Consider the following 23,244-nt stretch of genomic DNA (forward strand, 5'->3'; position numbering starts at 1 on the left):
TGTATTCAAACCTGCTATCTTAAAGCAAAGAGAGAGCTGCCTATTACACCAAAGGCACACTCAACCAGAAAAAAAGGCGCTACCATGGCCTTTCTAGGAAATATTCCAATGAACGAAATATGTAAGGCAGCAACATGGTCTACGCCTCATACATTTACCAAACACTACTGCGTAGATGTGTTAACTGCACAACAAGCCACAGTAGGTCAAGCTGTACTAAGAACATTATTTCAAACTACTTCAACTCCTACAGGCTGAACCACCGCTTTTGGGGAGATAACTGCTTACTAGTCTATGCACAGCATGTGTATCTGCAGCTACACATGCCATCGAACGGAAAATGTCACTTACCCAGTGTACATCTGTTCGTGGCATTAGTCGCTGCAGATTCACATGCGCCCACCCTCCTCCCCGGGAGCCTGTAGCCGTTTAGAAGTAGATCTTGAACATTTGTAAATATATTACTTTAACCTTTATTATGTACATACGTATTCATTCCATTGCATGGGTACTATTACTAACATACACAACTCCTACCTCACCCTCTGCGGGGAAAACAATCTAAGATGGAGTCGACGCCCATGCGCAATGGAATCGAAATGGGAGGAGTCCCTCGGTCTCGTGACTCGAAAAGACTTCTTCGAACAAAAACAACTTGTAACACTCCGAGCCCAACACCAGATGGCGGACTGTGCACAGCATGTGAATCTGCAGCGACTAATGCCACGAACAAATGTACACTGGGTAAGTGACATTTTCCATATTATATATATATATATATATATATATATATATATATATATATATATATATATATAAAAATATATAATGTTACTTACCCAGTAGACATCTATTTGTGGCATGTAGTGCTGTAGATTCACATGCTGTGCATAAGTCTGCCATCTAGTGTTGGGCTTGGAGTGCTACAAGTTGTTATTCTGTTATTCTTCGTAGAAGCTTTTGGAGTCATGAGCTCGAGTGACGACTCCTCTGTGGTAGGGCGCATGGGTATAGCGTCCTTTGTTTGATTGTTTTAAGTAAAGAGTGTACAGTGTATATGTAGATTTATATTAAAGAAATGAAATGTCTGAAATGTATATATATATTTACAATATAATAGTACTACAAGGGCCACAGGCTTCCGGGGAGGAGGGAGGGCGCATGTGAATCTACAGCACTACATGCAAAAAACAGATGTCTACTGGGTAAGTAAAATTTCCCGTTCAATGGCATGTGAAGCTGTAGATACACATGCTGTGTATAGACTGAAAAGCAGTCCCTCCTAGGAAATAAGAGGTAGCTAGCCTGTAGGAGTTATATAGTAGTTTGAAATAGTATTTTAAGCACTGCTGGTCAAACATTTGCTTGTTGGCGAGATAATACATCCACCCAGTAGTGTTTAGTAAATTGTGTGGTGTGGACTATGCAGCTGCTTTACATATGTGTAAGGAAATGGCTCCCTGTTGCAGTTAGCCCCCACTTTTTGCCTGATACTGATGCTGACTTGACTGAGAAGTGTGCTGGGACCCTGCTAACCAGGCCCCAGCACCAGTGTTCTTTCACCTAAAACGTTCCATTTTTTCCACAATTGGCACAACCCTGGCACCCAGGTAAGTCCCTTGTAACTGGTACCCCTGGTACCAAGGGCCCTGATGCCAGGGAAGGTCTCTAAGGGCTGCAGCATGCCACCCTAGGGACCTCTCACTCAGCACAGACATACTGCTTGCCAGCTTGTGTGTGCTGGTGGGGAGAAAATGACTAAGTCAACATGGCACTCCCCTCAGGGTGCCATGCCAACCTCACACTGCCTATGGCATAGGTAAGTCACCCCTCTAACAGGCCTTACAGCCCTAAGGCAGGGTGCACTATACCACAGATGAGGGCATAGGTGCATGAGCACTATGCCCCTACAGTGTCTAAGCAAAACCTTAGACATTGTAAGTGCAGGGTAGCCATGAGAGAATATGGTCTGGGAGTCTGTCAAAAACGAACTCCACAGCTCCATAATGGCTACACTGAATACTGGGAAGTTTGGTATCAAACTTCTCAGAATAATAAACTCACACTGATGCCAGTGTTGGATTTATTAAAAAATGCACACAGAGTTCATCTTAGAGATGCCCCCTGTATTTTACCCAATTGTTCAGTGCAGGACTGACTGGTCTGTGCCAGCCTGCTGCTGAGAGACGAGTTTCTGACCCCATGCGGTGAGAGCCTTTGTGCTCTCTGAGGACAGAAACAAAAGCTGCTCTGGGTGGAGGTGCTTCACACCTCCACCCTGCAGGAACTGTAACACCTAGCAGTGAGCTTCAAAGGCTCAAGCTTCGTGTTACAATGCCCCAGGGCACTCCAGCTAGTGGAGATGCCCGCCCCCTGGACACAGCCCCCACTTTTGGCGGCAAGTCCAAGAGAGATAATGAGAAAAAACAAGGAGGAGTCACTGGCCAGTCAGGACAGCCCCTAAGGTGTCCTGAGCTGAGGTGACTCTGACTTTTAGAAATCCTCCATCTTATAGAAAGAGGATTCCCCCAATAGGAATAGGGATGTGCCCCCCTCCCCTCAGGGAGGAGGCACAAAGATGGTGTACTCACCCTCAAGGACAGTAGAAGGATAGTTAAGGAAACTAGATTCCTGCAACTTACAGAAGAAGAGGACTGCTGAGCTGAAAAGCCCCTGCAGAAGAAGAAAGAAGACACCAACTGCTTTGGCCCCAGTCCTACCGGCCTGTCTCCTGCCTTCAGAAGAAAACTGCTCCAGCGACGCTTTCCCCAGGACCAGCGACCTCTGAATCCTCAGAGGACTGCCCTGCTTCCAAAAGACCAAGAAACTCCAGAGGACAGCTGCCCTGTTCAACAAAGACTGCAACTTTGTATCCAGAGGAGCAGATTTAAAGACCCCTGCAATCCCCGCAAGAAGCGTGAGACTTCCAACACTGCACCCGGCGACCCCGACTCGACTGGTGAAGAAACAATGCTACAGGGAGGACCCTCCGGCGACTCCAAGACTGTGAGTAACCAAAGTTGTCCCCCCTGAGCCCCCACAGCGATGCCTGCAGAGGGAATCCAGAGGCTCCCCCTGACCGCGACTGCCTGACTCTGAAATCCCGACGCCTGGAAAAGACCCTGCACCCGCAGCCCCCAGGACCCAGGACCTGAAGGATCGGAACTCCAGTGCAGGAGTGACCCCCAGGAGGCCCTCTCCCTTGCCCAGGTGGTGGTTACCCCGAGGAGCCCCCCCCCCCTTGCCTGCCTGCACCGCTGAAGAGACCCCTTGGTCTCTCATTGAAATCTATTGGAAACCCGACGCGTGTTTGCACACTGCACCCGGCGGCCCCCGCGCTGCTGAGGGTGTACTTTTTGTGCTGACTTGTGTCCCCCCCCCCCCGGTGCCCTACAAAACCCCCCTGGTCTGCTCTCCGAAGACGCGGTTACTTACCTGCTGGCAGACTGGAACCGGGGCACCCCCTTCTCCATTGAAGCCTATGTGTTTTGGGCACCTCTTTGACCTCTGCACCTGACCGGCCCTGAGCTGCTGGTGTGGTAACTTTGGGGTTGCTCTGAACCCCCAACGTTGGGCTACCTTGGACCCAAATCTGAACCCCGTAGGTGGTTTACTTACCTGCAAGAACTAACAATAACTTACCTCCCCCAGGAACTGTGAAAATTGCACTGTGTCCACTTTTAAAATAGCTATATGTGTTTTATGTGAAAAGTATATATGCTATTGTGATTATTCAAAGTTCCTAAAGTACTTACCTGCAATACCTTTCAAATAAGATATTATATGTAGAATTTGAACCTGTGGTTCTTAAAATAAACTAAGAAAATATATTTTTCTATACAAAAACCTATTGGCCTGGAATTGTCTGAGTGTGTGTTCCTCATTTATTGCCTGTGTGTATGTACAACAAATGCTTAACACTACTCCTTTGATAAGCCTACTGCTCGACCACACTACCACAAAATAGAGCATTAGTATTATCTCTTTTTGCCACTATCTTACCTCTAAGGGGAACCCTTGGACTCTGTGCATGTTATTTCTTACTTTGAAATAACACATACAGAGCCAACTTCCTACAATATGTCTGTCATTGGTATATTGCCTAAGAATGCCATTGAAGCTCCTTTTTTACTGGTGGAATGAGCTTTTGGAGTTACTGTTAGCTGTCTTTTGGCTTTAAGATAGCAAGTTTGAATACATTTGACTATCCATCGTGCTATTCCATTTTTTGAAATAGGATTACCTTTGTGAGGCTTTTGAAAAGCCACAAAGCTGTTTGGATTTTCGTAAGTCTTTTGTTCTGTCTATATAATACATGAGAGCTCTTAACTCAGCCTTTTCAGCAACTGAATCTGGCTGTGGAAAAGGACTGGCCATTTTACTGACTGACTGATAGGAAAAAGGTGAAACCACTTTTGGTAGGAATTTTGGAATTGTCTTAAGAACAATTATGTTTTTGTGAATTTGAAAGAAAGGTTCTTCTAAAGTAAATGCTTGGATTTCACGAACACTTCTTAAATAAGTAATTGCTACTAAGAAGGCAGCCTTCCATGATAAAAAAAGTGAAGAGGGCAATATGCATGGGTTCAAATGGTGGTCCCATAAGTCTTGATTAAAATGTTAAGATTCCATACAGGAGCTGGTGGTGCTCTAGGTGGAATAATTCTTTAAAGAACTGCCAGCAAGGCTTTAATAACAGGAATACTAAATAGGGATCTATGTGGTCTGTTTTGGAGGTAAGCAGCTATTGCTGTTAAATTTATCGTAATAGAGGAGTATGCAAGGTCTGCTTTTTGTAAATGTAGCAAATAGCAAACAATATTCTGAACTGAAGCTTTAAGTGGGTCAATATTTTTAGGTTGACAGTAGTAGACAAAACGCTTCCATTTAGATACATAACACTGTTTAGTTTTTGGGTTTGCGTGCTTCTTTTAGAATATCCATACACTCAGATCTAAGTTTTAAGTAGTCAAATTCTATGACTTCAGGAGCCAAATAGCCAGGTTGAGTATGCTGGGGTTTGGATGTTTGATTTGACCTCTCCTTTGAGTCAACAGATCTGGTCTGTTTGTTAATTTTTGATGTGGTCCTACAGACAGATCCAACAGTGTTGTGCACCAATGTTGACATGCCCATGTAGGAGCTAGGAGTATCATGGTGAGGGAGGTTTGTTTCATTTTTTTGATCAGAAATGGAATTAGTGGAGAGGTGGAAAAGAATAAGCAAATATCCCTGACTAGTCGATCCATAGAGCATTGCCCTTGGATCGAGGGTGTGGGTACCTGGATGCTATGTTTTGGCATTTTGCATTTTCTTTTGTGGCGAAAAGGTCAATTTCCGGGGTTCCCCACATTTAGAAGTATTTTTGAATCACCTGTGGGTGAATCTCCCATTTGTCTATTTGTTGCTGCGTCCTGCTTAAGAGGTTCGCAAGTTGATTGTGTATCCCTGGGATATACTCTGCCACTAATTGAACCTGATTGTGAAATGCACATTTCCAAATTGTCTGCGCTAGAAGGGACAATTGAGAGGAATGTGTCCCGCTTTGTTTTAGCAGATAGTACATTGTTGTCATATTGTCTGTTTTTATTAATAATGTCTTGTCTGTGATTTGTGTTTGAAAGGCTTTGAGAGCGAGGAACACTCCTAGTAATTCCAAATGATTTATGTGATAAGCCTGTTGGATGGAGTCCCACTGTCCCTGTACATCGAGTTTGTTGAGATGAGCTCCCCAACCTAAGATTGACACATCTGTTATGATTATTGTCTGAGGCACAGGGCCCTGAAAGGGCTGCCCTTTTGATAGGTTGGTGTGATTCCACCATTACAGAGTGGTAAGTTTGGTGGTCCAACAAAACTAGATCCTGAATATTACCCCGTTCCTGAGACCACTGTTGCGAGAGTCACTACTGTATTGGTCTCATGTTTAGGCGTGCATTGGGTACTATTGCTATGCATGATACCATCTTACCCAATAGTTTTATCATCAGTTCACCTTGTAAGTGTGGCTATATTGCAGTTCCAATATAAGATTGTGAAAAGTTTGAATTCTCACTGGGTTTGGGTATGCTAATGCTGATTGAGTGTTCAGAACTGCTCCCAGATACTGTTGGATTTGGGCTGGCTACAGTTGGGAATTTTGATAATTGATTGTAAATCCTAGATTGTGTAGTGTCTCCATTGTATACCGTGTGTGCTGTTGAAAGGTTTGAATTGTACTGGCGCTTATGAGCCATTCGTCCAGATATGGAAGGACATGTATGTGCTGTCTTAGGAATGCTGCAACCACTGCCTGACATTTGGTAAATACCCTTGGTGCTGTTGTTACTCATAAGGGTAGTACTTTGAATTGATAATGCTTTCCTGCTATTACAAATCTTAGATGTTTTTGATGTGCTGGATGTATTGGAATGTGAAAATAAGCATCTTTGAGATCTAATGCTGTCATGTAATCTTGTTTTTATTATAGGGGAATGACATCTTGTAGAGTGACCATATGAAAGTGTTCTCAAAGTATGTATAGGTTGAGAGGTCTGAGATCTAGGATTGGTCTGAGAGTAACATCCTTCTTTGATATGAGGAAGTATAGTGAATATACTCCCGACCCCTGTTGAGATATAGGTCCATCTCTATGGCTCCTTTGAACAGTAATGATCGCACTTCTTGTTTCAATAAAATGAGATGCTCCTGGGTTGGTTTGTGTGAATGAGGTGGAATGTTTGGTTGAGTGGAAATGAATTCTAGACAATAACTATGTTGGATAATCGACAGAACCCACTGACCTGTAGTTATGTGCCATTGTGGATAGAAATTTACCAGTCTTCCTCCCACAGGAAATGGGTGATCTGTGGGGATGTTAAGAAAGTCACTGTTAATTTGATTGTGAGGAACACCTCTGGAGGTGGAGGGTTTACCTCTTCCTCTATTGTTCGAGTCTTTATAGCAGCCTCTATATGATCCTCTAGTATACAATTGAGAGGATTGTTTTTGTTGGGAGGTTGCTATCTCTGTAGCGGATGGTTTGAAATCCCCTCTAAATTGTGGTCTACAAAAAGTACCTCTGCTGGGTGTGGTTTATAATGCCCCCTTGGCTTTAGCTGTTTGGGTCTTTTTTGAGTTTGTCTATAGTTGTGTCTACGTCAGGGCCAAACAAGTGTTGCTTATCAAAAGGCATGCTTAATACTGTCTGTTGTATTTCAGGTTTTAAACCCGAACATCTTTACCAGGCATTTCTCCTAATAAGCACAATGGTGTTAATTGATGTAGCTGCTGTGTCAGCTGCATCCATAGCAGATCTAATAGTGTTATTAGATATTACTTGCCCTACGTTGACTATCTGCTGTCCTCTTTTTTGATGTTCTGAAGGGAAGTATTGTAATAGCTCTTTCATTTCATTCCAGTGTGCTCTATCATATCTAGCCAAAAGAGCTTGTGAATTGGGTATTCTCTAAGGATTTGCAGCTTGTGAAGCTACTCTTTTCCCAGCTGCTTCTATTTTCCTGCTTTCTTTATCTGGAGGAGGGACATCTCCTGTGGACTGAGTGTTAGCCCTTCTCTTTGCTGCACCAACTACAATTGAATCAGGAGGTAACTGAAATCTTAAGAACACAGGGTCTGAGGGTCCTGGTTTATATTTTTTATCCACTCTAGGAGTGATAATCCTAGCTTTAACAGGCTTCTGAAAAATATCAGAAGCATGTCTTAGCATTCCTGGAAGCATGGGAAGACATTCATATTGCTTATGTGTGGATGCTAGTGTGTCAAAAACCAAATCTTGCTCTACCTGATCAGTATGCATTTGTACATTATGATAAGCTGCAGCTCTGGCTACTACTTGATTGTATGCAGTAGTGTCTTCTGGTGGTGAGGGTCTGGCAGGATGTAGATGTGGGCCATTTGGTAGCATGGGATCAGAGTCATATGTATCCCATGGATCTGTATTTTGCTGGTCATCACTAAGTTTATCCATATGTGGTGAAATTGGGGATGTATGTGGTGATAGTTTTGCTTCATATGTGGGTGATGGTGGTGGTGTGGAAGGAACAACAGGAGAATGTGGTAGTGATTGCTGTTTATGTCTTATAGCCTCTTTTCTGTTTATCCTTGAAGACCTTTTTTGATGGAGGTACAACCTTTGAAGTGTCTTTAAAAGTCAATTACCTTTTAGAGGACATTGGAGGGGAGGCAGTTATTCTTCCTGTGTCCTTTTGAATGTGTATTTTTCTCTGTTTAGCGTCCATCACCTCTAAAAGAGGATGTATGTCCATCTATTTCTGGGTAGTTTCTTTCAGAGCTTCAACATTTTGTGTTTTCTTTTGTGGCGAAAAGATTTATTTCTGGTGAGCCCCACATTTGGAAGCATTGCTGAATCACCTGTGGGCGAATCTCCCATTTGTATATTTGTTGTTGCGTCCAGCTTAAGACGTTCGCTAGTTGATTTGTGTTTCCCTGGACTATACTCTGCTATTAATTGAATGCAATTGTGAATTGCCCATTTCCAAACTGTTTGTGCTAGAAGGGACAATTGTGATGAATGTGCCCCCCCACCCTGTTTTTGTAGATAATACATTGTGGTCATATTGTCAGTCTTAATTAATACTATCTTGTGTGTGATTTGTGTCTGAAAAGCTTTCAGTGCTAGGAATACTGCTAGTAACTCCAAGTGGTTTATGTGATAAGTTTGTTGGATTGAGTTCCATTCCCCTTGTATAGTGAGGGGGTTGCGATGAGCTACCTAACCTATCATTGAAGCATCTGTTATTATGGTCTGAGGCACTGCGTCCTGAAAGGGCTGCCCTTTCAACAGCTTGGTGGAATTCCACCATTGCAGAAAGCGGCGAGTCTGGAGGCCCAACAACACTAGATCCTGAATTTAACCCTGTGCCTGAGACCACTGTTGAGAAAGACACTGCTGTAGTGGTTGCATGTGCAGTCTTGCATTGGGTACTACTGCTATGCATGAAGCCATCATTACCAATAGTTTCATCACCAACTTTACTGTAAGTGTGGCTGTATTATAGTTGAGATATGAAATCGTAAAATGCTCGAATTCAGACTGGGTTTGGGTATGCGAATCCTGATTGAGTGTTCAGAATTGCTCTCAGATACGGTTGTATTTGTGATGGCCACAGGTGAGATTTGTGGTAACTGATTTGTGAATCCTAGATTGTGTAGGTAGGTTATGTAGTATGAGGTAGTATGTTGTTGACAAACTTGAATTGTACTGGCCTTTATAAGCCAGTGGTTCAGATTTTGGAAGACATATATATGTTGTCTTCTGAGGAATGCTGCAACCACTGCTAAGCATTTGGTGAATACCATTGGTGCCGTTACCCCGAATAGTAGCAACTTGACTTGGTAGTGCTTTCCTACTATAACAAATATTAGATACTTTTGATGCGCTGGATGGATGGGAACATGGAAATAAGCATCCTTGAAATCTAATGAGGTCACGTAGTCCTATTTTTGTAATAGGGAATGATGTCTTGTAGAGTGACCATATCAAAGTGTACTGAAAGGATGTATTGATTGAGGGGTCTGAAATCTAAGATTCGTCTGAGTATCATCTTTCTCTGGTATGAGGAAGTATAGTAAATATACTCTGGATTATTGTTGGGATAGGCATCATCTCTATGGCTTCTTTGAGTAGTAGTGATTGTACCTCTTGTTTTAATAAAGTTAGATGTTCCTGAGTAAGTCTGTGTGAACGAGGGGGAATGTTTGGTGGAATAGAGGTGAGTTCTGGGCAATGGCCATGTGGGATAATTGATAGAACCCATTGATTTGTGGTGATGTCGTACCATTGTGGGTAAAGGTTTTCCAGTCCAGAGGGTTGGTCATCCAAAGTTCATTTTCGGGTCCAACTATGGCCCGAAGGCAGTGGAGGACCGAAGATTGATGCAGGAACCTTTTTAATAGTCTGTTTGGCGTGACGGGGCTGTTGTACTCACGTACTGCGCTTATCGATTTGGCTGTCGACATCAGAGTCTCCATACAAATCTGAATCAGCTACACGCTGTCCTACTTCTACTTGCACGTGTTCACCTCCGAAGGTGTCTGGTGTGTGTTTTGACGACTTGGATACTATCTCCATTCGACGAGCTCTTCAAGTGTTGCAGGCTTCTTCTCTGTGTTCCAAAGGCAGGCAGAGATTGCACACCAAATGCTGATAGGTGTAGGGAAGTTTGGCGTGACACTGAAGACAGAACTGAAACTGAGTCCGTTCCATCAGCCTAACACTGTTCGACTACTACGAGTCGAAGTAGGCCCGAAAAGGCGAGGTCGCCCCCAAGGACATATAATCGACCCAGATGACTGCAATCGGATCGACTATAAGAGTGGAAAATGCAACCAGAACTATACAGACTTTATAGAAAATTAGAGGAAAGGTAAGAATATACCGAACTGAGATGTACCAGAGTGAGTGGGAACACGTCTGAACCAGATGGCAGAAAAATAACAATCTAACAAAGGACTGGATGCCTATGTGCAGTATCACCGAGAGGAGTCACCACTCGATCCAGTGACTCGAAAACCTTATTCAAAGAAAAACAACTTGTAACACTCTGAGCCCAACACTAGATGGAGGACTTATGCAAAGCATGTGTATCTACAGCTACATATGCCATCGAACATTATAGGGAGAAAGAGAGAAAATTTGAGGAATTTACAACACCTAGTGTAATGATTTGTTATGGACATATTAAAATAATGGTTTCCAACACTACAGAAATAATAAATAGTTCTGCACCACTCCTCTCTGAACCGAGTGCAGCTGAGTGGTGTGGAGTGACTAAGTTGAGTGATGCAGAGGACAGTGGGGTAGAGTAGCATGTAGAGGGCAGTGGCATACAGTGCAGAGTCGAGAGGCATAGAGTGGTGCAGAGTACAGTATAGTGCAAGATAGCGCAGTGGCAGAGTGGAGTAGCATACAGTACAGTGGTGTAGGGTTCAATGGCGGAGAGTGCAGTGATTCAAAGTAGAGAGGCAAAAAGTTCAGTGGTGTGGGGTGCTGTAGAATAGAGTAGCACAGAATGCAGTGGTGTGGAGTACGTTCTCTCAAAGTAGAGTGGAGCAGGGTAGAGTACCAGTTGCGTGGAGTGTCAGAGTGTAATGGCCTGGTATAAAGTGGTGTTGAGTGCAGTGGGATAGAATGCAGTGGTGCAGAGTAGATTAGAGGGGCGTACAGTGGACTGGAGTAGGAGCATAGAGTTGTGATATAGAGTAGAATGCACTGGTGTAGAGTATTGACAGACTGTACTGGCATACAGTGCAGAGTTGTAGAGTACAGCGGTGTAGAGTGGAGTTATGCAGAGTGGTGCAGACTGGAGTGGTGTAGAGTGCAGTTGCAAAAAGTACATTGGTGTAAAGTGGGGATGAGTGCATTGGCGTAGAGTGGTACAGAGTAGAGCGGTTTTGAGTGGAGCAGAGGCACAGAGTGGTGTAAAATGGAGTGGTGCAGAGTAGAGTGGAGTATTCATGGTGTGGTAGCACACTGCCATTACAGAACACATTTCCAATTGAAATGACCATTAAATAGCACAGACAGTTTTACAAATACATCTATACAGTGCACAGATAAAAATATGTGGAAATGGCCTCATCCAGGTTAATGATTTGTTTTGATCATATTAGAATATTTGTTTCCTACACACTTCAGAAATAACAAAAAAAAGGCTTTGTGTTACTAATTCTGCTATATTCTGAAATACTTACACAGTTAATTTAAATGTTATATGCTAGAACAAATTCTTTACTACTTCCAGTATCCAACAAGACTGTCACATAAATCCTCTCACTTAGAAGTCAGAGAAAGAGAAGTAAACAAGCACCCTTGGAAGATAGCACCTGATATTAGACCTCGGTCTTTGAATGCACAGCAAATATGACGAGATAAGATCAAGATTTGCAGGCTTGTTTACAGAATTTTAGCAAAAAGGGAGCAGTCGGCAGGATACTGTAAATACGGTTTTGGCAACGGAAGAACCAAACTCAAGCTGGGTAGATTGAAACAAAGTGAGAAAATGGAAAGCAAGAAAACGTGAGTTACAAATCACAAAGCCAATGGCAAGCAATGGGCAGAAGGCATTCCTACATCAGCTTTCTGAATGTCCCATAGATGTCTTTAGCAAACCAGACTGGGATGCAACCTAAAAAAAAAAAAAAAGGCCTAGGTTTTACATTTTGGTGATTTTATCAAGCTGGTTCTCCCCGGGCTGAATTTCCAGGTCTATTTTGTTCCCCCAACATGTGGCACGCTGTTCTTTGGCATAAAACAGATAGTAAGATAGAAATAAATTCAAATGACAAATTCTTACTCTAGCACTCTGTCCACCAATCAGCTGATCGTCCTCAGTCTGGACACTTGTTCTGCTTCGAACATCATATGCTTCTGTCTCAAAGTCAGAATCATCCAATTCTTCTGGAGTCTATAGCACAAAAATAGAAAAAAAAAAAGAATTGTATATTCACTCTACGTAATACCAAAACATTTCAGAGCCAGTGCACTCCACAAAGAAGCCAACAAGTCATTTCAAACTGATTAGCAATCGGCTAAAACAGGATTAATTCAATTGCAATTTAGATATCAATAGAGAGAATCCGGGTAAACTAATGACACTGTTACTTATTTTCAATAATCTTCTCTCTGATAGAGTATCCAGCCGCAGAATCCTCACTTTTTGAATATGTCCCAGGTATCATACTGGAGCTGTAAACCTTTCAGTAGTATCACTGTGTGCAAGTAGGTGGTACTGCTCTGCACCAAAGCTGCCCAGAAATGTGTGTTGGCTAGATAGGGGCCACTCCCTGACATTAGTAGGTGTAACCAGTGTATTGGTTTCTAAACTTGTGATCTTAATAATGGACACAGTCTACTCACAAATACAGAGGACTGGAAGTCAGATGAGCTATCTGCGGTTAGATAGATTCTCTGCCAGAAGAGCAAGTTACTTACCTTCGGTAACGCTTTTTCTGGTGGATACATAAGCTACATGTGAATTCCTCACCTAATGAATTCTCCCCATGCGTAGCATTCGACGGAAACTTCTCTCTAGCTCTGCACGTCGGCGAGGACGTCACAATTGCCCGACTCCACGCGGCTCCGCTTGACGTCATCGTGGCAATAAGAGGCCCTCGCCGGCATGCTGAAGTCAGTTACGCCATTTTTGACGTGCCTTTGAGATATATATTAAAAAAAAAATAATAATAATAAATCGACAACCTAAATACTCCATGATCATAAACAATAAACCTTTATAGAAAACCTTTATATAAAACGTTTACAGAACTCCGTAAAAAGAGCATACCATCATGAACAGTTTGAAAACTTGCAAATAACAGAATTGCAACAATGAATATATATACATATTTGGAAATATAGAAATTAAGACACTGAAGTGCACACCCAAGGCGATCCCGGTATGACCAGACTGAGAACGGGGAGGGACTGTGAGGAATCCACAAGTAGCTAATGTATCCACCAGAAAAAGCGTCACCGAAGGTAAGTAACTTGCTCTTCTGATGGATACAACTACCTGTGGGTTCCTCACCTAATGAATAGAGTCCCAAAGCAGTACTACCTTGGAGGAGGGTGTTCGTCTGGTCACTCCAGGAACTCCTGCAGCACAGACCGCGCAAAATGGCCATCCCTCCGCACCTCCGAATCCAGACAATAATGCTTTACAAAGGTTTGGAGGGAAGACCAAGTTGCGGCCTTACAGATGTCCGCCACCGGAACACCTCTGGCCAGAGCCGATGAGGTCGACTTGGCTCTGGTGGAATGGGCTCTGATCCCCTCAGGAGGATCCTTCTTCGCCAATGAGTAACTGTAAGGAAATACCTCCTTGGCATGGTTACCCCCTGACTTTTTGCCTTTGCTGATGCTATGTTTACAATTGAAAGTGTGCTGAGGCCTGCTAACCAGGCCCCAGCACCAGTGTTCTTTCCCTAACCGGTACTTTTGTATCCACAATTGGCAGACCCTGGCATCCAGATAAGTCCCTTGTAACTGGTACTCCTAGTACCAAGGGCCCTGATGCCAAGGAAGGTCTCTAAGGGCTGCAGCATGTCTTATGCCACCCTGGAGACCTCTCACTCAGCACAGACACACTGCTTGCCAGCTTGTGTGTGCTAGTGAGAACAAAACGAGTAAGTCGACATGGCACTCCCCTCAGGGTGCCATGCCAGCCTCTCACTGCCTATGCAAGTATAGGTCAGTCACCCCTCTAGCAGGCCTTACAGCCCTAAGGCAGGGTGCACTATACCATAGGTGAGGGTACCAGTGCATGAGCATGGTACCCCTACAGTGTCTAAACAAAACCTTAGACATTGTAAGTGCAGGGTAGCCATAAGAGTATATGGTCTGGGAGTTTGTCAAACACGAACTCCACAGCACCATAATGGCTACACTGAAAACTGGGAAGTTTGGTATCAAACTTCTCAGCACAATAAATGCACACTGATGCCAGTGTACATTTTATTGCAAAATACACCCCAGAGGGCACCTTAGAGGTGCCCCCCTGAAACTTAACCGACTGTCTGTGTAGGCTGACTAGTTCCAGCAGCCTGCCACACTAGAGACATGTTGCTGGCCCCATGGGGAGAGTGCCTTTGTCACTCTGAGGCCAGTAACAAAGCCTGCACTGGGTGGAGATGCTAACACCTCCCCCAGGCAGGAGCTGTAACACCTGGCGGTGAGCCTCAAAGGCTCACCCCTTTGTCACAGCACCGCAAGACACTCCAGCTAGTGGAGTTGCCCGCCCCCTCCGGCCCCAGACCCCACTTTTGGCGGCAAGGCCGGAGAAAATAATGAGAATAACAAGGAGGAGTCACTGGCCAGTCAGGACAGCCCCTAAGGTGTCCTGAGTTGAGGTGACTCTAACTTTTAGAAATCCTCCATCTTGCAGATGGAGGATTCCCCCAATAGGGTTAGGCTTGTGACCCACTCCCCTTGGGAGGAGGCACAAAGAGGGTGTACCCACCCTCAGGGCTAGTAGCCATTGGCTACTAACCCCCCAGACCTAAACACGCCCTTAAATTTAGTATTTAAGGGCTACCCTGAACCCTAGAAAATTAGATTCCTGCAGGCTACCACAAAATAGAGCATTAGTATTATCTATTTTTACCACTATTTTACCTCTAAGGGGAACCCTTGGACTCTGTGCATGCTATTCCTTACTTTGAAATAGCACATACAGAGCCAACTTCCTACATTGGTGGATCAGCGGTGGGGTACAAGACTTTGCATTTGCTGGACTACTCAGCCAATACCTGATCACACGACAAATTCCAAAATTGTCATTAGAAATTGATTTTTGGAATTTGAAAAGTTTTCTAAATTCTTTAAAGTCCTGCTAGGGCCTTGTGTTAGTCCCTGTTAGCATTTCTTTTAGAGTTTAAAAGTTTGTAAAAGTTTGAATTAGATTCTAGAACCAGTTTAGATTCTTAAAAAGTATTCCAACTTTTAGAAGCATAATGTCTAGTGCAGAGATGAATGTGGTGGAACTCGACACCACACCTTACCTCCATCTTAAGATGAGGGAGCTAAGGTCACTCTGTAAAATAAAGAAAATAGTAATGGGCCCCAGACCTTCCAAACTACAGCTCCAGGAGCTGTTGGCAGAGTTTGAAAAGGCCAACCCCTCTGAGGATGGCAACACAGAGGATGAAGATAGTGACTTGGAGGAAAATTCCCCCCTACCAGTCCTATTTAGGGAGAACAGGGCCTCTCAAGCCCTGACTCCACAAATAATAGTCAGAGATGCTGGTCCCCTCACAGGAGGGGCCAACAACTCTGAAATCACTGAGGATAACTCCAGTGAAGAGGACATCCAGCTAGCCAGGATGGCCAAAAGACTGGCTTTGGAAAGACAGATCCTAGCCATAGAAAGGGAAAGGCAAGAGATGGGCCTAGGACCCATCAATGGTGGCAGCAACATAAATAGGGTCAGAGATTCTCCTGACATGTTGAAAATCCCTAAAGGGATTGTAACTAAATATGAAGATGGTGATGACATCACCAAATGGTTCACAGCTTTTGAGAGGGCTTGTGTAACCAGAAAAGTGAACAGATCTCATTGGGGTGCTCTCCTTTGGGAAATGTTCACAGGAAAGTGTAGGGATAGACTCCTCACACTCTCTGGAAAAGATGCAGAATCTTATGACCTCATGAAGGGTACCCTGATTGAGGGCTTTGGATTCTCCACTGAGGAGTATAGGATTAGATTCAGGGGGGCTCAAAAATCCTCGAGCCAGACCTGGGTTGACTTTGTAGACTACTCAGTAAAAACACTAGATGGTTGGATCCAAGGCAGTGGTGTAAGTAATTATGATGGGCTGTACAATTTATTTGTGAAAGAACACCTGTTAAGTAATTGTTTCAATGACAAACTGCATCAGCATCTGGTAGACCTAGGACCAATTTCTCCCCAAGAATTGGGAAAGAAGGCGGACCATTGGGTCAAGACTAGGGTGTCCAAAACTTCCACAGGGGGTGACCAAAAGAAAGGGGTCACAAAACCTCCCCAGGGGAAAGGTGGTGAGACAGCCAAAAATAAAAATAGTAAAGAGTCTTCTACAGGCCCCCAAAAACCTGCACAGGAGGGTGGGCCCAGAGCCTCTTCACAAAACAATCCTGGGTACAAGGGTAAAAACTTTGATCCCAAAAAGGCCTGGTGTCGTAGCTGTAATCAGCCTGGACACCAAACTGGAGACAAGGCCTGTCCCAAGAAAGGTTCCACTCCAAACTCCAATCCAGGTAACACTGGAATGGCTAGTCTCCAAGTGGGATCAACAGTGTGCCCAGAGCAAATCAGGGTCCACACTGAAGCTACTCTAGTCTCTGAGGGTGGGGTGGATTTAGCCACACTAGCTGCCTGGCCGCCTAACATGCAAAAATACAGGCAGCAGCTCTTTATTAATGGGACAAGTGTAGAGGGCCTGAGGGATACAGGTGCCAGTGTCACCATGGTGACAGAGAAACTTGTTTCCCCTGGCCAATACCTGACTGGAAAAACCTATACAGTCACCAACGCTAACAATCAGACTAAAGCACATCCCATGGCAATGGTAACTTTAGAATGGGGAGGGGTCAATGGCCTGAAACAGGTGGTGGTCTCCTCAAACATCCCAGTAGACTGTCTGCTTGGAAATGACCTGGAGTCCTCAGCATGGGCTGAGGTAGAGCTAAAAACCCATGCAGCCATGCTGGGTATCCCTGAACTGGTGTGTGTAAAAACAAGAGCACAATGCAAGGCACAGGGTGAAAAAGTAGAGCTGGAGTCTGGAAGAAAGGCCCAGCCTACCAAGAGAAAAGGAAAGTCAGTTGGGAAACCAACTGCAACACAGTCAGAAAAAGAGAACCTCTCTTCTCAGGAAGAAGTTCTGCCCTCTGAGGGAACTGAGCCTTTGGAGCTTGAACCTTATCAGGTTGAGCTCTTAGGCCCAGGGGGACCCTCAAGGGAAGAGCTGTGTAAGGGACAAGAAACCTGTCCCTCTCTTGAAGGCCTTAGGCAGCAAGCTGCTGAAGAGTCCAAGGGCAAGAAAAATGGAACACATAGGGTCTATTGGGAAGATGGACTCCTGTACACTGAGGCCAGAGACCCCAAACCTGGTGCCACTAGGAGAGTGGTAGTGCCTCAGTCGTTCAGAGAGTTTATTCTGACCTTAGCCCATGATATTCCCCTTGCTGGGCATTTGGGACAAACCAAGACGTGGGAGAGGTTAGTCAACCACTTCTACTGGCCCAATATGTCCCACAAGGTTAAGGAGTTTTGCCTCTCCTGCCCCACCTGTCAAGCCAGTGGTAAGACAGGTGGGCATCCAAAGGCCCCCCTCATTCCACTTCCAGTGGTGGGGGTCCCCTTTGAAAGAGTGGGTGTGGACATAGTTGGTCCACTGGAACCTCCCACAGCCTCAGGAAATATGTATATCCTAGTAGTAGTGGATCATGCTACTAGGTATCCTGAAGCTATTCCCCTTAGGTCAACTACTGCCCCTGCAGTAGCCAAGGCCCTCATTGGTATCTTTACCAGAGTGGGTTTCCCTAAGGAGGTGGTGTCTGACAGAGGTACCAACTTCATGTCAGCATACCTAAAACACATGTGGAATGAGTGTGGGGTGACTTACAAATTCACTACACCATACCATCCACAAACTAATGGCTTAGTTGAGAGGTTCAACAAGACATTAAAAGGCATGATCATGGGGCTCCCAGAAAAGCTCAAAAGGAGATGGGATGTCCTCTTGCCATGTCTGCTTTTCGCTTACAGAGAGGTGCCACAAAAGGGAGTAGGATTCTCACCCTTTGAACTTCTGTTTGGTCACCCTGTAAGGGGACCACTTGCTCTTGTTAAAGAAGGCTGGGAGAGACCTCTTCATGAGCCTAAACAGGACATAGTGGACTATGTACTTGGCCTTCGCTCAAGAATGGCAAAGTACATGGAAAAGGCAAGCAAAAACCTTGAGGCCAGCCAACAGCTCCAGAAGTTTTGGTATGACCAAAAGGCTGCAATGGTTGAGTTCCAACCAGGGCAGAAAGTCTGGGTTCTGGAGCCTGTGGCTCACAGGGCACTTCAGGACAAATGGAGTGGCCCTTACCCAGTGCTAGAAAGGAAGAGTCAGGTCACCTACCTGGTGGACCTGGGCACAAGCAGGAGCCCCAAGAGGGTGATCCATGTGAACCGCCTTAAGCTCTTCCATGACAGGGCTGATGTAAATCTGTTGATGGTAACAGATGAGGATCAGGAGGCAGAGAGTGAACCTCTCCCTGATCTTCTGTCATCAGACCCAAAAGATGGCTCAGTAGATGGAGTGATCTACTCAGACACCCTCTCTGGCCAACAGCAAGCTGATTGTAGGAGAGTCCTACAACAGTTTCCTGAACTCTTCTCCCTAACCCCTGGTCAGACACACCTGTGTACCCATGATGTGGACACAGGAGACAGCATGCCTGTCAAAAACAAAATTTTTAGACAGTCTGACCATGTTAAGGAAAGCATCAAGGTGGAAGTCCACAAGATGCTGGAATTGGGAGTAATTGAGCGCTCTGACAGCCCCTGGGCTAGCCCAGTGGTCTTAGTCCCCAAACCTCACACCAAAGATGGAAAGAAAGAGATGAGGTTTTGTGTGGACTACAGAGGGCTCAATTCTGTCACCATGACAGACGCCCATCCAATTCCTAGAGCTGATGAGCTCATAGACAAATTAGGTGCTGCCAAATTCTTAAGTACCTTTGACTTGACAGCAGGGTACTGGCAAATAAAAATGGCACCTGGAGCAAAAGAGAAAACAGCATTCTCCACACCTGATGGGCATTATCAGTTTACTGTTATGCCCTTTGGTTTAAAGAATGCCCCTGCCACCTTCCAAAGGTTGGTGAATCAAGTCCTTGCTGGCTTGGAGTCCTTTAGCACAGCTTATCTTGATGATATTGCTGTCTTTAGCTCCACCTGGCAGGATCACCTGGTCCACCTGAAGGTCTTGAAGGCTCTGCAATCTGCAGGCCTCTCTATCAAGGCATCCAAATGCCAGATAGGGCAGGGAACTGTGGTTTACTTGGGCCACCTTGTAGGTGGAGGCCAAGTTCAGCCACTCCAACCCAAGATCCAGACTATTCTGGACTGGGTAGCTCCAAAAACCCAGACTCAAGTCAGGGCATTCCTTGGCTTGACTGGGTACTACAGGAGGTTTGTGAAGGGATATGGATCCATTGTGACAGCCCTCACTGAACTCACCTCCAAGAAAATGCCCAAGAAAGTGAACTGGACTGTGGAATGCCAACAGGCCTTTGACACCCTGAAACAAGCGATGTGCTCAGCACCAGTTCTAAAAGCTCCAGATTATTCTAAGCAGTTCATTGTGCAGACTGATGCCTCTGAACATGGGATAGGGGCAGTTTTGTCCCAAACAAATGATGATGGCCTTGACCAGCCTGTTGCTTTCATTAGCAGGAGGTTACTCCCCAGGGAGCAGCGTTGGAGTGCCATTGAGAGGGAGGCCTTTGCTGTGGTTTGGTCCCTGAAGAAGCTGAGACCATACCTCTTTGGGACTCACTTCCTAGTTCAAACTGACCACAGACCTCTCAAATGGCTGATGCAAATGAAAGGTGAAAATCCTAAACTGTTGAGGTGGTCCATCTCCCTACAGGGAATGGACTTTATAGTGGAACACAGACCTGGGACTGCCCATGCCAATGCAGATGGCCTTTCCAGGTTCTTCCACTTAGAAAATGAAGACTCTCTTGGGAAAGGTTAGTGTAGGAAGTTGGCTCTGTATGTGCTATTTCAAAGTAAGGAATAGCATGCACAGAGTCCAAGGGTTCCCCTTAGAGGTAAAATAGTGGTAAAAATAGATAATACTAATGCTCTATTTTGTGGTAGTGTGGTCGAGCAGTAGGCTTATCCAAGGAGTAGTGTTAAGCATTTGTTGTACATACACATAGACAATAAATGAGGTACACACACTCAGAGACAAATCCAGCCAATAGGTTTTTATATAGAAAAATATCTTTTCTTAGTTTATTTTAAGAACCACAGGTTCAAATTCTACATGTAATAGCTCATTCGAAAGGTATTGCAGGTAAGTACTTTAGGAACTTCAAATCATCAAAATTGCATGTATACTTTTCAAGTTATTCACAAATAGCTGTTTTAAAAGTGGACACTTAGTGCAATTTTCACAGTTCCTAGGGGAGGTAAGTATTTGATAGTTTTACCAGGTAAGTAAGACACTTACAGGGTTCAGTTCTTGGTCCAAGGTAGCCCACCGTTGGGGGTTCAGAGCAACCCCAAAGTCACCACACCAGCAGCTCAGGGCCGGTCAGGTGCAGAGTTCAAAGTGGTGCCCAAAACACATAGGCTAGAATGGAGAGAAGGGGGTGCCCCGGTTCCGGTCTGCTTGCAGGTAAGTACCCGCGTCTTCGGAGGGCAGACCAGGGGGGTTTTGTAGGGCACCGGGGGGGACACAAGTCCACACAGAAATTTCACCCTCAGCAGCGCGGGGGCGGCCGGGTGCAGTGTAGGAACAGGCGTCGGGTTCGCAATGTTAGTCTATGAGAGATCTCGGGATCTCTTCAGCGCTGCAGGCAGGCAAGGGGGGGATTCCTCGGGGAAACCTCCACTTGGGTAAGGGAGAGGGACTCCTGGGGGTCACTTCTCCAGTGAAAGTCCGGTCCTTTAGGTCCTGGGGGCTGCGGGTGCAGGGTCTCTCCCAGGCGTCGGGACTTTAGGTTCAAAGAGTTGCGGTCAGGGGAAGCCTCGGGATTCCCTCTGCAGGCGGCGCTGTGGGGGCTCAGGGGGGACAGGTTTTGGTACTCACAGTATCAGAGTAGTCCTGGGGTCCCTCCTGAGGTGTTGGATCGCCACCAGCCGAGTCGGGGTCGCCGGGTGCAGTGTTGCAAGTCTCACGCCTTTTGCGGGGAGCTTGCAGGGTTCTTTAAAGCTGCTGGAAACAAAGTTGCAGCTTTTCTTGGAGCAGGTCCGCTGTCCTCGGGAGTTTCTTGTCTTTTCGAAGTAGGGGCAGTCCTCAGAGGATGTCGAGGTCGCTGGTCCCTTTGGAAGGCGTCGCTGGAGCAGGATCTTTGGAAGGCAGGAGACAGGCCGGTGAGTTTCTGGAGCCAAGGCAGTTGTCGTCTTCTGGTCTTCCTCTGCAGGGGTTTTTCAGCTAGGCAGTCCTTCTTCTTGTAGTTGCAGGAATCTAATTTTCTAGGGTTCAGGGTAGCCCTTAAATACTAAATTTAAGGGCGTGTTTAGGTCTGGGGGGTTAGTAGCCAATGGCTACTAGCCCTGAGGGTGGGTACACCCTCTTTGTGCCTCCTCCCAAGGGGAGGGGGTCACAATCCTAACCCTATTGGGGGAATCCTCCATCTGCAAGATGGAGGATTTCTAAAAGTCAGAGTCACCTCAGCTCAGGACACCTTAGGGGCTGTCCTGACTGGCCAGTGACTCCTCCTTGTTTTTCTCATTATTTTCTCCGGCCTTGCCGCCAAAAGTGGGGCCTGGCCGGAGGGGGCGGGCAACTCCACTAGCTGGAGTGTCCTGCTGGGTTGGCACAAAGGAGGTGAGCCTTTGAGGCTCACCGCCAGGTGTGACAATTCCTGCCTGGGAGAGGTGTTAGCATCTCCACCCAGTGCAGGCTTTGTTACTGGCCTCAGAGTGACAAAGGCACTCTCCCCATGGGGCCAGCAACATGTCTCGGTTTGTGGCAGGCTGCTAAAACTAGTCAGCCTACACAGATAGTCGGTTAAGTTTCAGGGGGCACCTCTAAGGTGCCCTCTGTGGTGTATTTTACAATAAAATGTACACTGGCATCAGTGTGCATTTATTGTGCTGAGAAGTTTGATACCAAACTTCCCAGTTTTCAGTGTAGCCATTATGGTGCTGTGGAGTTCGTGTTTGACAAACTCCCAGACCATATACTCTTATGGCTACCCTGCACTTACAATGTCTAAGGTTTTGTTTAGACACTGTAGGGGTACCATGCTCATGCACTGGTACCCTCACCTATGGTATAGTGCACCCTGCCTTAGGGCTGTAAGGCCTGCTAGAGGGGTGTCTTACCTATACTGCATAGGCAGTGAGAGGCTGGCATGGCACCCTGAGGGGAGTGCCATGTCGACTTACTCGTTTTGTCCTCACTAGCACACACAAGCTGGCAAGCAGTGTGTCTGTGCTGAGTGAGAGGTCTCCAGGGTGGCATAAGACATGCTGCAGCCCTTAGAGACCTTCCTTGGCATCAGGGCCCTTGGTACTAGAAGTACCAGTTACAAGGGATTTATCTGGATGCCAGGGTCTGCCAATTGTGGATACAAAAGTACAGGTTAGGGAAAGAACACTGGTGCTGGGGCCTGGTTAGCAGGCCTCAGCACACTTTCAATTGTAAACATAGCATCAGCAAAGGCAAAAAGTCAGGGGGCAACCATGCCAAGGAGGCATTTCCTTACACAACCCCCCCCCAAACGAAAGAGGATGAGACTAACCTTTCCCAAGAGAGTCTTCATTTTCTAAGTGGAAGAACCTGGAAAGGCCATCTGCATTGGCATGGGCAGCCCCAGGTCTGTGTTCCACTATAAAGTCCATTCCCTGTAGGGAGATGGACCACCTCAACAGTTTAGGATTTTCACCTTTCATTTGCATCAGCCATTTGAGAGGTCTGTGGTCAGTTTGAACTAGGAAGTGAGTCCCAAAGAGGTATGGTCTCAGCTTCTTCAGGGACCAAACCACAGCAAAGGCCTCCCTCTCAATGGCA

General features: G+C 45.6%; 1 protein-coding gene across 1 annotated transcript in view; it reads right to left on the reverse strand.

Moving 5' to 3' along the window:
• Positions 1–23,244, reverse strand: part of CTNNA1 (catenin alpha 1) — a 712,178-nt gene that overhangs the window by 134,717 nt on the left and 554,217 nt on the right. The window contains exon 14 of the mRNA XM_069199317.1: positions 12,318–12,428. Within this exon, the coding sequence (XP_069055418.1) occupies positions 12,318–12,428 (111 nt within the window). The remainder of the gene's footprint in view (positions 1–12,317; positions 12,429–23,244) is intronic.

The sequence above is a fragment of the Pleurodeles waltl genome, chromosome 7 (genome assembly GCF_031143425.1).
Source record: "Pleurodeles waltl isolate 20211129_DDA chromosome 7, aPleWal1.hap1.20221129, whole genome shotgun sequence".
NCBI lineage: Eukaryota > Metazoa > Chordata > Amphibia > Caudata > Salamandridae > Pleurodeles > Pleurodeles waltl.